Consider the following 14,226-nt stretch of genomic DNA (forward strand, 5'->3'; position numbering starts at 1 on the left):
TTTTGGGAAGAAGGGGCTAGGGGAGGATGCTTCCTGGCAAACAAGCAGAAGAGTTTATCAGAAAGAAAATGTATCCATATGTTTATAGATGAAATGGGGAGTATAAAGGTTAAAAGTAATGACATTTGTGAATGCTTTAGATCCTTCTATGCTTCCTTGTACTCAGATGCTTCACGGAATGACAAGTTGAAGTTAAAACATTTCTTTGCAAAGATAGAAATCCCCAGTCTGTCTGATGAGGGGAGAGAGACCTTAGATGCTTGGATTTGTGAAATTGAAGTGGGTGAGGCTATTCGCCAACTTAACATGGGTAAATCCCTGGGTTTAGACGGGTTATCAGTTGAGTTTTATAAAACCTTTAGTACAGCTTTAGTTCCTAGATTGTGTGCCTTATATAATCAATTTCTCTCAGATGGGAGGTCCTTCAATGCAGGAAGCAGTCATTACGCTGATTCCCAAGCAAGGAAAAGATCCTACCAAATGTGGTAATTATCGACCTATCTCTCTATTGAATGTGGATATGAAAACATTTGCGAACATTATGGCTATTAGGTTGCAGAAATATATGGGGGAATTGATAGGCTATTCGCAAGTGGGTGTCATGGACAATAGGTATGGCTATGATAATATAAGGACTTTGTTGAATATAATTGGTTTATCTAGTGCAAAGACGGAGAAAATTCTGCTCATCTTTTTTGATGCCAAAATAGAGTTTGATTGTGTCAAATGGTCATTTTAAAATTATACGTTACTTAAGATGGGTTTTGGCCCGCAATGTGATAGGTGCCTTACAATACGACATTTCGGCTAAACTATGGGTCAATGATGTTATGTCTCAATCTTTGAAACTGTTTAGAGGAACCAGACAAGGCTGTCTGGTCTCACCCTTCTTGTTCAATTTAGCCGTTGAGCCGTTTCTGGCATATATTAGGCAGGTGCGGAATATATGTGGGTGGAAGTTAAGGGATATTGAGATAAAAGTTCTAGCGTATGCTGATGATCTAACAGTGGTGTTAACAAACCCGGCTGATGGGAGAACTTTGCTTGGGAATATGTTACAAGATGTGGGGGAGTTATTAGGCTATAAAGTAAATTGTGGGAAAACAGTGGTTTTTCCGCTGAAAATGAATCCATTAAGTAGAAGGTTGTTAGATTTGGATTGTCAGTGGGCAGATGTTTCAGTAAAGTATTTAGCCGTTTATTTGGTGCATGATATTAGAAGGACAGTGGAATATAATCAGGACAAATTGAAGGAAACATTATTAATGGACATGTGCAGATTGGATAGACTGACTCTAAGTCTTTGGGCAAAAATCAATGCCATTAAAATGATGTTACTCCCGAAGGTTTTGGATTACATACAATCTCTCCCTCTAAAATTTACAAAGAAGGTGCTGAAACACATTGATAGGATTCTTAGCCTTACAAGAAACATGGTTGATGGAAAAACCACATCTAGATGGCTTCTCGATTAAATTCTCTCCCGCAAAAAAAAGAGAACTGGGTCGTCTATCGTCAGGGATTCTCTTAGCGGTGTGATCAGGAAGCGGCGTCAGCACTCAAAATATGCTGTCATCATCTATTCACCATTTAGCAGTACTAACAAAGTGGAGTATCCCGAATCAAAACAGCAAGTTGACAGTAGAGATATTAGTAGCAATAATTGCCGTATACTGGAACCCAAAGAGCATCTCAGACGAGGATTTTCTTAAGAACATAGGAAAAATATTGGACCACCTGTTTATAGAATTAAAAGTAATGCACATCATAATATGCAGAGATTTAAATGCAAGATGTTCTCCAAAAGGGGCCACTCTACAGCAACCCAAAACTCCAGCTGAAAAAACAGGCGAAAGATGGCTCGATCTAATGACCTCACGCGGATGCCATGATTTTGACAAGGCCTTTCCGAAGCAAGATCGGTTCCCGTCTTGGGAAAGAGACACTTCCAGTGCAACCATCGATTTTATCTTCGCCACAGATAACATTTTAAGCCTTGCCACAACGTTCGATATCGTGAAAACAAAAGCGAGTGACCACAATCTTCTCAAAGCCACTTGGGAACTATCGAAATGTGAGCAATTCTTTTGCGAATCTCAAATTGAACCGAGTGGTCTAGGAAACCGACTCAAATTGACAGCGGAAAGAATAAAAATACTGAACCTAAAATATCGTAAAGAAGGGCAACGCAAAGATATAATGATAGCTAAAATCCCAGATTACTAACCACTACTAAGTCCATTTAAAATAAGAACGAAAAAGAAAAAGGCGGCTGGGACGGACATTAAAAACTATCAATATGACAAGACCCTAGTCGTAAAAAGAGCCCTAGTAAGAAGCCTAACAAAAAAAGTAACACGGAAACAGCCGTAAAGAAGGCATGCCTGGCAAGAAAAGACTTTCGGAAGTGGCTGAGACAGCATTGAATCTCCTTGTACCAAAAAGATGCGGAGGAGATGTTAAAGAAACTAGGAAGTAAAAACACAGGTGAATTTTGGTCGCTCATCAAACAATCGGGGGCGCATACCATCCCGTCACAGGCAAATTGCGTGAGCGAAGAGGCATTGGTAGCGCACTTCTCAGCCCTTTTCCAAGACCCTGTTGGGAATATGGAAATAGAAGCGAAAGAAAACAACCAGGAATGGCATAACCTTTCAGACGAGGACGACATCAAATCTATCATAAGGAAACTAAAAACCTTGCACGCACCAGGCCCCGTTGGTATTACTAACATAGACCTTAAATCCTTCCCAGATGAGTGGGTGCCTTTCATTAGTAAAGTCTTCGGAAATTGTGCCGCAGCTAAAACAGTGCTGGTTTCATGGACCTCATCCGTGGTAGGACCCATGTTTAAAAAGGGCAGTAGAACAGATCCATCTAACTACAGACCGATAGCGCTCCTGGACTGCATAGGCAAAGTCTTCAGCATGCTCCTACTCAAGAAATTCCAAATATGGATAAAGTCCACTCCATTGCATGATCCCTTCCAAGTTGGCTTCCAAAAGAACGCGGGGGCTTCAATCAACATCATGAACCTGAGCCTCCTGAAAAGTAAATCACTTGAGGGGTCTGCAAACACCTACCTTGCTTTCATTGACCTCACTCAGGCCTTTGAGAAGGTGGAACGATCCTTATTGTGGAATAAACTCTCAGCAGCAAACTGTCCGAAGCACATCCTGGACCCGATAACAGCACTCTATTCCAAAACATTGATGCAGGTAAAGTTAAATGGAATGGGCCTGCTATCGGCAAGGGGCGTAAAACAGGGATGCCCGTTAGTGCCGGCACTGTTCACGGCATTTATTGGAGATTACAAAGAATCTACGGAAGCGGTCAGGGCCTTTCTGCCTAAGGTTGGGGGTATACAAGTCCCTAGAATCCTTTATGCGGATGACATCACCGTGATCAACCAGACTCCGAATGGCCTCAAACGCCAAATAGCTAACCTGGCAGAATACATGAACAAAAACAAACTTCAAATCAATATTGAAAAAACGAAAATAGTGATTTTGGGTAAAAAGAACAAATGTGCAACGACACCCTCTTGGCTCTTGGAAAACACACAGATAGAAATAGTCCCAAAATTCAAATACTTGGGGGTCATGCTGGATAACACCAAACAGGAAATAAGCATGCAAAACTTCATCTGGTCTAAGGCGCGCACAATGACCACACAAGCAAGAATGTTGGACAACAAGTTTGGGCGTTTCTCGCTGTTACCAGTATTAAAATATTACAAGGCAAAGGTCATCCCGTGCCTGACATATGGTGTTGAGGCTATGACCCTGCTGCCAGCCAAAATCTGGCCCAAAATCAAAGCTTTCTTTTGGAGGTCTCTGCTTTCGGTTCCAAAATCCACTTCATTACCGGCAATAAGAAAATAACTGGGGTTGATCTCATTAAAAGCCGTAGTGGAAAATAACACCATGTCCCTATACAGGAAAATCCTCCTGCCAGAATCACCAACTCTATACAATTTGATGGCGATGGAAATCAAATCAGGGAGCTCAAAGACTCTGGCAACATGGGTGGACAAAAAGAAGGAACAACTAACCTCAACCGCCTGCTCACAAGAGGACCTGTTGACAAATCCTCTCAGAATAAAGAGGAAACTGGAGCAACTGGATTGGATTGCTACCTTAGAGATGACAGAAAAGAACAAACTCTTAAGCCATCTACCTCCTCTGCAGCGAAAATACAATGACCTCGGTGAAATCTATAAAAAATGTCCTAGTAGACCACTGAGACAGGTCTTTATGAAAGCAAGGCTCAATCTGCTGCCAACCAATTAAATTTTGTTCATCAGAGGCAACAGCACATCAAACTCCTGCAGACTATGTAAAGAGGAAAAGACGGTAGAAACAGTTCAACACCTACTAACTTCCTGCCCTGCGTTTAGAACGTTGAGAAAGGCTTATCTGTCAACTGTCCTGGAGGCTTCATCCTTACGTGAAGAGGAGACTTGGTGGCCACGGCTAATAAGCGGTCAGAAAACATCTTGGGCAATCGTCTCGGCAAAGATTCTGCAACACGCCTTTATTTTAATAGAACAAAGCAAAGAAGAAAAAGAAAAAGAAAAAGAAAAGGATAAAAGTTAAAGAAAGAGAAAATCTAACCAAGTTTCCTCTTTGTTGCTTCTGTGAAGAAAAAGAGAAATAGGCTCTTAACAATTTTGTTAAAACCAAATAGTTTTTGGTAAATACAATTTTAAAAAAATATAGGATTTTTATGGATTTTTTGTGGGGAGTGGATACAAGGCAGAGAATTCTGCAATTTATCATGATACGTAGTGTTAAGGATGGGGGATTTGGTTATCCAGTATTGGAGAATTATTATAAGGGATTCCTACTAAAAAATGCTTTCTATTATTTTACAGAGGGTGGGGGTATAGATCCTTTTTGGCTTCTGATGGAAGGAGAGAAGTTGAAGCCCTTCCCCTTATATTGCTTGTATTCTTATGGGAGGTTACCGAACTCTGGGGAGAAGTTGGAGACGTTGGTGGCTACAAAGTCTGCCTTAGTTTCATGGATTTTCATGGATTCAGGGGTGTGTTTTAGAACTTATTTTTTTAGGATTCAGCTTCTACTTGGTCGAATCCGGGTTTGCAGGTTGGCAATAAAATGCTACATTGGAGGGGTTGGGCTAATAAGGGTATTTTGAAGATAGAGGATGTGTGGAAAGAGGTAGAATGGTTACCTTTGATGCAGGAATGTATGTGGGTTTCTTTGGAAAGGTAACGAATGGAGTGGGTGTCAGAGCTGGGAAGGGATCTGTCTAATAATGTGTGGGATAATACTTGGAAGGTGACAGTGAGAGCGAAAACGTATTTGAATTTGAGATATATTCACCAACAAATCTTAAGTCGTGTTTATTGGACACCAGTGAAAACGAGAGAGAGGGGTTTGGCGGATACAGATTTGTGCTGGGGGTGCAACCATTCAAAAGGGACTTATTTGCACGTGCTCTGGGAGTGTGAAAGGGTGCTGAACGTCTGGAAGGATGTACTGGATTGAATAGATCTGGTGGTGGGCAGGTCATTTCCTCGAACGTTCATGTCTGTAGTCTTCCTCTCAGTTGAGGGTAGAAGTGTGGAAATTTGTGATGCATCTGTTTGGATTGACAGGACATTGTTAATGGCGATAAAGCATTTTATGAAAGTGTGGAAATCAAGGAAGAAACCGCATACTGATAGCTGGTTAATGGACATGCGTACACTTTCGAGGTATGAGAGGTCTCAAGCATCTCGACTTCATCGAGAGATCGAGTACTGTGAGAAATGGGAATCTTTTAATTAATTATTTGGATAAGGTGTAGGGTTCGTTTTGGATGTAGTAAGGATATGGGATGGGTGGGGGTTGATGTTTTGTTTCATTGTGTATAGGTTGTTGTTTGTGATGTCAAGTGTTTGAATTTGGAATATGGGGGTGGGATCTTTGATGAGAAATTATAGTTAAATTGAATGTTACTTACCTTATTGAGCAGAACATGTCTCATGCCAACCAGTTATATAGTACAGATAAAGCTTATGGCTAACAAGTGGCCTGTCCTTGCCCCGGAGAATGTTCTTGGTATTTCTCTTCTTAATTATAGGAAAACCATGAAGGCTCTATTATTTTCACAGGGCAAGGATCCGCTAATTATTAACCTAGCCACCAAAACGAACACTTCCCTGTACTTCCAACACGTCCAGGATCGGGAAGTAAGCCCTAGTTACATCCAACACTTTTTGGATAACTCATTAGTTTGGGACTACTTAAAACTAAAATGCAATTTCGTGAACTCCCTGGAAATAAACATACCCAGGAATTAAAGACTTTATTGACTGTGCAGGGAGGCATGACTGGAGACTGTCAAACATCTCTTGACTGATTGCACCTCATTACGCTATGGACAATAATAGCATTGAGATCTGCAGGAAAAGGATTGCTATTACCAATGACATCATTGAACGTCGATAGATAGTCATTGTTGCCGCTCTATGTAGAGTTGGCTGAAACTGTAGACGTAAGTGTTTCTTTTTGTTTGATGTCGGACGTTGGCTTTATAATGTTTTATCACTGTGGAGTATTTAAAAAGTTGTCATTGTTAACTATATAACACTATAAATAAATAAAATAAACGTTGTTCATTATGCAAAATCCCACTGCTTCTTTCTTCAAAGTACCAGCATGTCAATTGAGCATTGTATCCTTCACTCATTTAAAAAAAAGTCTCATATATGCTCTCTCTCCTCGAAAGGCCTATCATCCCTGTTAAGACTTTAAGGAAGTTGTACAATCCCTCATCTTTTACTGATTATGAAAATACCAAATTGGCCACCTTTCCCAAACGTCTAACAACCGCCCTTCAAGCTGTTCAAAACATCATATCCTGTCTGTTTAAATGATCATATGAATACTTTCTCTTGAGACCTGCAGTGTATAATTGACTGTAGGGGCGCTGTGTAGCACACCGGGACTTCATGGCAGCCAGAGCCCTACTTAAATGGGGCTGTATTGCACCCAACATCTTCTCCTCTAAGACATCCAACTATCTAACATTTAAACTCCATCCATTCTCTTGAGGAACTACCTCCAGAAACCATAACTCGAATATACTGAAAACACCCCACTACAAAGGCATAAGAACAATACATTTAGACTTCTCCCATATACAGCCTCACTACTAAGGGGTACTTGCCCTATAGTTCAGAAATTCGAAATGGCTCTAATTCAAACCTCGGTCAAGGTCCACCCCTCCCACTATATCTACTTGTTTTTATCGACCCACTCTTGTATCATCTCATTGTGGTGTCTTCTTACAACAATGACATGTAGGTTGGCCCTTAGCACAGGGACATTTGTGCTTTGCTGTTATAATCAGTAAAATATATGCTGCTCATTTGGGTAGCTATTTTGTGGATGATTTATACTAACCATGTATACTAACCATGCACCAAAGGTTTTGTTACATATGCATCATATATTTGTGTCTAAAGTGTTAGGGCTGTAATAAAATAACCCAAATAAACTATCAACTTATAGCAATACTGTGTAAGAGCTACCACAGCACTACCATAATATTGGATTTTTTACCAAATAATGTATTCAGTAAATTAATAAACTTTCACCCTTTCAGTGAAATACCTACATTATGTCTGTCATCTCCAAGTGTTCCATGGCGAGTCCTGATCCTTTATCTTGCAAGTTGATGACCTTCATGGGTTTCGGTACTCGCACAGTATTTGTCTGGAGAATGGCCTCTAGGCTTGCCATTTCGCCCAAAAACATTCTTCTGGCCTGCAAAATGAGAAGGACATGTTAAGCAACTTGAGGAGATCCGGGCATGTGCGGTGGAGTGTAAGTACACTCGACAAATAGTTCTGCTAGTTGACTTGAAACATTGTGAAACGGGTGAATAGTACACATACATCAGCATACAATTGTTGCTTTCTTTATTTTCAGAAAAAATATGCCATCTGTGTTAAATAACACATATGTTTAGATTTTATGGACAAACATGCAACACATAATCTGAATGTTGAACCCAAGGGGAGGACTGAAAATATTGTATTTATTTATTTATTTTTGTATTTGTGTAGACATATTTATAGAGATGCAGTTTTATTTGCTCCAAACACAGGTATGGAGGTATCTGTATCATGGATGGAAGAAACATATGCAGGGGGTGTACTCCTGATACACGTATACTAGATGCTAATATGATATGTATGAGATAATCCAAAATCACCTAAGTGGGGCCTCTCTAGTTTACATATTACGAAATGGAAAGACATAGATGCACATTGTCTAATACTATTAGCTTCTCCACCAGTAATTGTGTCCTTAGTACAGCATATTAAATAGGACCACATTATATAGTCCTATTTAGGCGGTTACTTCTATGCCATACAGCTTTTTTTTTATACACCCGTACACCTCTATTGTATTGTGATTGTGCTGAATGTTCCATTGTTCCACTAAGACAGTGGGCCTCATTACACGGTAGGAGGTGAACCATGGCGCAATTAGCGCCATGGTTCATGCCGGTAAAATACCGGCACCGCCTTGGTGGAAAGGGGAATTACCGCCCCATTCCAAGGTTGGAGGGGTGGTAATTCCCCCTTCCACCATTGCCCTTCCCCATTCCCATTTTTGCCCCATAGGGCATAATGGGAATGGGGAAGGCGCTAATTACGGCACCGCAAATTGCGGTACCGTAATTAGCTCCCTGGGTCCCTTTGCAGGTTGGTTTTTAACGCCTGCAAAAAGCAGGCGTTAAAATCCCCAACCCGCAAAGGGACCTCGTAGTAAGGCGGTAAGGATTTACCGGTACCGGTAAAATACCGGTACCGGTAAACTCTTACCGCCTACCGTGTAATGAGGCCCAGTGTGTTGGTCTTTAGTAACCAGCAGAAATAAGATCATAGTACACAGCATACTAATGTGGCCATCATGGAAAATTCATCAAGTTGAACAGGGGCATGGATACCCTCCATCAGCATAAGTAGCCAGTCAAGATGCATACATAGCTCCACGCCGACATGGCCGCCTTTCTCTATCTATACATACACAGAGAGTCCTTCCTCTGTAGTTACTAAAGCAGACCCGCGTTGGTTACTAATGCCAACTGCTGGCCCCATATGCATGCGACTTATCTTGGTGCTTATCATGAGAGTGGGTGTGGGTGGCCGGACCCTTCCCTCCCCAGAGAAAGGTTAGACCACACAGCTGTCAAGTGTTGGCAATAAAAGGCCGTAGGATTTTATGGACAGCTAACCTGACTTGTGGGTAAGTAGTAGGCAGATTTGATTACCAAAATCACTGTCACACACCTGGGGTACGTAAGTAGTAGCAATGTGAAACAACTGCGAGCTCCATGAAGCAACAACAGAAATGCACAGAACAGGCCTATAACCCTGACTGACCCATCCCAGTAGACAGACTTTAACCATGTGACAACACCGGGCATCCGGCCATACAAGGCAGCACAAAGCAATCAGGGCACCCGTCAAACCCATGAAAACATGTTCATGGTCCGTACATGGCATACTGCCACACCATAAGTGACAAGCGCATTGCTGATGACACTGCTTTGACAAACACTTGGCAGAGTGAAGCAGAGTGTTGTCCATGGTGGAGCTTTGCTGGTGGAAGTCTGTTGCCTCTTTCTACACCAGCGCGGGTGCATTACTTTAAAAACCTATTCCGGTCGCGGAGTGATACAGAGTGAAGCAGAGTGTTGTCCGTATTGCCTGGGAGGCCTGGAAGGTGAGCGATATCCCAGCATTCACCCATGGATCCGGTGCTCAACACGCTGCATAGCTTCCCGATGACACGAAGAAGACAGCAGTCGAAACTTCAGGTCAGCGGTCCACTGTCAAAAACTACCAAGACAAATAAACATTCTCCCACCCTCCTGAAACTATCTGAGGTGAGAACTAAGCATCGGTCTGCAGACTAACACCTGGCTGCAAGACTCCACAGGGGGCTGAGGGTAGAACGACATTTATAGGCTTAACCAACGCCTTGAAGAGGAAAGACTCTTATAAACCGACTGTAAAACCTTTTAAGTCCTTCCCCCTCCTTGGTGAGAAAACCCACCTAATAGCGGATCCCTTGCCCCCACGAATGATGCGGGCTCACCGGCCTCAAACAAAAGCATTGTAGTGGACCTCACAGACGCAGAGATTCTGCAAAGTGACACTGCAAAAGACATCAATGGTTCTGACCAGACGACGACCCTAAGGAGCCCAGCAAGTTTAGAGGCTAAAAGCAACACCTCAGTCAAACCTGTGGGCAGTGACAAGGTAAGATCGGTTGATGACCCCGTCCCAGCTATGATCCCCTAGACGAATCTAGATAGGGAGCCAGTGGCAAGCAGGTCTGGAAACATGGGCCCTTGTGAGGTAGAAGAGGAGATGCCAACTACAATCAAAATTACAAACCCAAGACACAAACTGCAACAAGGGCAGCCGCCTGACGGAACCAATCTGGGGACCTCCTCACGAGTGAAACAACAGCGCATAAACAGCAAAGCGCACGCCTGTAGAAGAACCGATACCCCCTGCAATACCAGCCACCACTGGGGACATGCCTTCCACGAAACAGAAAAAGGACCCAACAATTATGGACTCCTTTAACGTCACCAGACAAAAGGGGCAACCACAAACCGCCCCAGACACACAGGCTGTACAGCCTTTAGAGGACACTCCTAGCAAGGACAACCAGGTGCTCGAAGCAATCGCAGCCCTGCGAACTTTCATTGATAAAAAGATCGAGGAGGTCAAGTCGGATGTACAACTAATGAGGCAAGACATGAGAAACCTCACGGAAAGAGTCACAACGGGCGAAACAACCCTGAAGGAGACAGCAGAAACTACTAGTGACCTAGGGAGGCGGCTGATGGAGCTTGAAAGGAAGAACGCAATGCTGGAAACCCGAGCAGAGGATGCGTAAGGGCGCGCCCGACGCAACAATATAAGCGTCCTGGGAGTCCCAGAGGGGATGGAAGGGCCCAACCCAACAGGCTTCGTTGAGAACATGATACTGCAGGAGATCAGAGCTGGGACACTGTCTCAGGGGCTCACGGTGGAACGGGCCCATAGATCATTGCAAAAAAGGCCACCCCTTGGCTCACATCCCTGACCCATGATAGCTAGAATATTGAACTTTCGCGACAGAGAAACGATCCTGAAATTCTCTAGAGAAGGAGGAGTGATCTGCCGGGATAATGCTAACATAGCCATATACCCAGATTACACCCCAGCGGTGCAGAGGGCCCGGAACTCTTTTGTACCGGTCAAGCTGAAACTCAGGAAATTGAACCTCAAGTACATGCTGATGTACCCGTCCCGGCTCAAGGTCCTCTTTAAAGGGCGTGCTGTTTTCCTATAAACGCCAGCTGCAGCCAACATGTGGCTGGAGCACAACAACCTGGATGATGGCGGGGAAGCGGTCACCTGAGGAACAGCGGTCCAGATAACCATGGGGTGGGGGGGGCAGAATGCAGCAAAGGAAGCCCCCAGGGGCGCAAGTAAAGAACTAAGAAGATCGCCATAGTTTGTTGTAAGGCAGGAGCGAGGTGGGAGCCTCCGACGGAGCGAAAGAACACACCCCACGAATCGTTCGGTGTCGGCCGGTTGCTGACACATAACATCCCGCATGCCTTGGCCCTGGAGGGCTTGGCAGTTGCGGGGGTGCTCGAGCGCCACGGACAAAAGGTGGATGCTGAGCGCAGTTACCCAATTCTGGTTTGGTTACAAGTTTGTTTGGTTTTTGTTTGTTTTAAATTCGCAGGCGGTGAGATTCCTACACAAAATGGGATATGTAATATGAAGAGCGTGTGTGTTGTGGAATGTTATTGGGTGGCAGGAAGGCCCAACTGGAGTGGTGGACCAGCTTGACAGCTGGGACAAGATCAGTGGCTGGATGACCCTTGAGTCAGGGAGTGGGGACACGTACACTGCAATGGGCAATGATATTAAAATCTTAACATGGAACGTTCGGGGATTAGGCACCCACATGCGCAGGAATAGAGTTAAGTCCTTCCTCAATAGGAAGATGGTGTCCATTGCTCTGCTTCAGGAGACCCACCTGACGCAGCAAACCCTGGGGGTGGTGTGAGACCACTGGGACGGGCAGTGCTATGGAGCTCCGTATTCCAAGTACGCCCATGGAGTGCTCATCTGGATAAGCCCAATGGTCCCATTCAAAGTATCGAGCTGGAAGGCGGACCAGGAGGGGCGATATCTGGTGGTGAGGGGCTGGATTGAGCAGACTGAAGTCTGTATAATAAACTTGCATTTCCCCAACTACGGGATTCCAAAGCACTTGGATACACTGGGAGCCAAACTAGCTAGCCACCAAGACAGCCTCTGCATCTGGGGGGGGACGATTTCAACTGCGTCAGGGACTGGGAACTGGACAGATCTAAATCATTAGTGACCAGGAATGACACGGCGACCAGTGCACTAAACGCGCTGATAGAAGCCTTAGACCTGGTCGACGTGTGGCAGGAACTCTACCCAACGGACAGAGGCTACTCGTACTTCTCCGCACCCCACACCCTGCACACCAGAATAGACTATCTATTTGTACCCAAACATTACCAGCCACAAATAGACTCGGCTCAATACTTGGGCAAGTCAATCTCAGACCACTCCCCACTGCAGGTGATGTGGAAAGTGAGGGGCCCCAGGCCACCCATACCACTATGGCGCATGTCGCCGGATGCCCTGATGGATCAGGCCTTTGCAGAGGGGCTAGTGGACAAACTGGAAGAGTACATGGAGATAAAAGTGGGTAGTGTTGAACAATGGGGAACAGTATGGGAAGCAATGAAAGTAGTCGTGAGAGGGGAAGCCATCACGGGAGCGGGAGGCATACGGAAAACACTAAGGGCAGAATTGGGAAAAACGGAAGAGGAGATAAAACATAAGGAAGCTAACACCAAGGGGACACGGGGGGAGGAGGAAGAACTAGCATTGCTGCAAGGAAACTGCTTGGAAGCATGGGGCAGGCTCTCCAAATTTGACTACGCAGTTAAAAGTGCCAAAACTCACGCTGAAGGAGATAGACCAAGCAGATTTCTAGCATGGTTATGCAGAAGGGAACACCCACGACACCAAATAACCGAAATTAAGGACGAAACAGGTACACCACACAAAACACAACAGGACATAAACGATACATTTCGGGATTTCTACTCCCGTCTATACAGCCAGGACCATCAGGTGGCACACTCAGACATATTAGACACACTGGAAGAAATAGGCCTCCCCAAAATAGAGGTAACATATAGAGAGGCCCTAGACGCTGAAATAACAGGAGAAGACATTACCGAGGCAATCAGGTCCCTTGCCTCCGGCAAAACTCCGGGTAGCGACAGACTCCCCCCGAAGTTCTACAAAACATATGATGCTGTCATCACGCTGGTATAACTCGAGGTCTATCGAGAAGCATTCACCAATGGGGTACTACGGGGGTCCATGAGAGAAACATTAATCGTCTCGATACCCAAGCCTGGGAAACCAACGGAAATCTGTGACTCCTACCGCCCTCTGGCGATGCTAAACTATGATGTCAAAATCCTCACCACAATACTTGCCAAACGCCTGAAAAGAATAATCGGGGACTTAGTACATAACGATCAAACAGGCGGCATACCTGGGCGCAGCACTGTTTTAAACCTGCGCAGACTGCAACACATTCTGGCGCAGACTGAGGGATCCCAAAAGGAATACACTATACTCTCCTTAGACGCTGTTAAAGTGTTTGATTCAATCTACTGGGAGTGGTTGCTGGCGGCGCTGAGGGAGTTTGGATTCGGGGAGGTCTTTATTCGTTTGGTTCGTATCCTATATACTAACCCTAAGGCCAGGGTAAAAACAGGGAGGTTAGTGTCTGCAATCGGGGACATAAAGAGGGGGACTAGGCAGGGCTGTTCGCTATCCCCAATGCTGTACGTCTTGGGCCTCGAACCAATAGCGATATAGGTTAGGAAACAGTATCTAGATGCTGGTGTCTGGGTTGGGGGAGCGGGGCACCTACTGTCACTCTACGCGGATGACGTGCTTTTATATGTTAGGGACCCACACCTAAGCGTCCCAGTTATCCTAGACATACTGGACAATTATGCCAAGGTATCCGGTATCAGCTTTAGCAGATCTAAACCCTGCATATTCCCAATAGACAGACTGAGAGGGAGGGACCCAAGCACACTACCTGTGGTTGGACTCAGATGGGA

At 44.5% G+C, this 14,226-nt stretch overlaps 2 protein-coding genes across 3 annotated transcripts in view; one reads left to right on the plus strand and one right to left on the minus strand.

Moving 5' to 3' along the window:
* LOC138582848 (general transcription factor II-I repeat domain-containing protein 2A-like) overlaps positions 1 to 14,226 on the plus strand; it is a 343,390-nt gene that overhangs the window by 313,994 nt on the left and 15,170 nt on the right. Inside the window, exon 1 of one of the 2 annotated variants that reach the window (XM_069654535.1) lies at positions 7,759 to 7,838. The exons of the other annotated variant lie outside the window; for it this stretch is intronic. The gene's annotated coding sequence lies outside the window, so the exon portion shown is untranslated. Of the gene's footprint in view, positions 1 to 7,758; positions 7,839 to 14,226 lie in introns of those variants that run through there. 2 annotated transcript variants of the gene reach the window in all.
* The window catches only part of LOC138582849 (ketosamine-3-kinase-like), a 394,390-nt gene that overhangs the window by 197,151 nt on the left and 183,013 nt on the right, over positions 1 to 14,226 (minus strand). Inside the window, exon 2 of the mRNA XM_069654536.1 lies at positions 7,630 to 7,778. Coding sequence (XP_069510637.1) covers positions 7,630 to 7,778 — 149 coding nt within the window. The remainder of the gene's footprint in view (positions 1 to 7,629; positions 7,779 to 14,226) is intronic.

This window comes from Ambystoma mexicanum, chromosome 3q (assembly GCF_040938575.1).
Source record: "Ambystoma mexicanum isolate Mex_15411 chromosome 3q, UKY_AmexF1_1, whole genome shotgun sequence".
In the NCBI taxonomy this organism is placed as follows: domain Eukaryota; kingdom Metazoa; phylum Chordata; class Amphibia; order Caudata; family Ambystomatidae; genus Ambystoma; species Ambystoma mexicanum.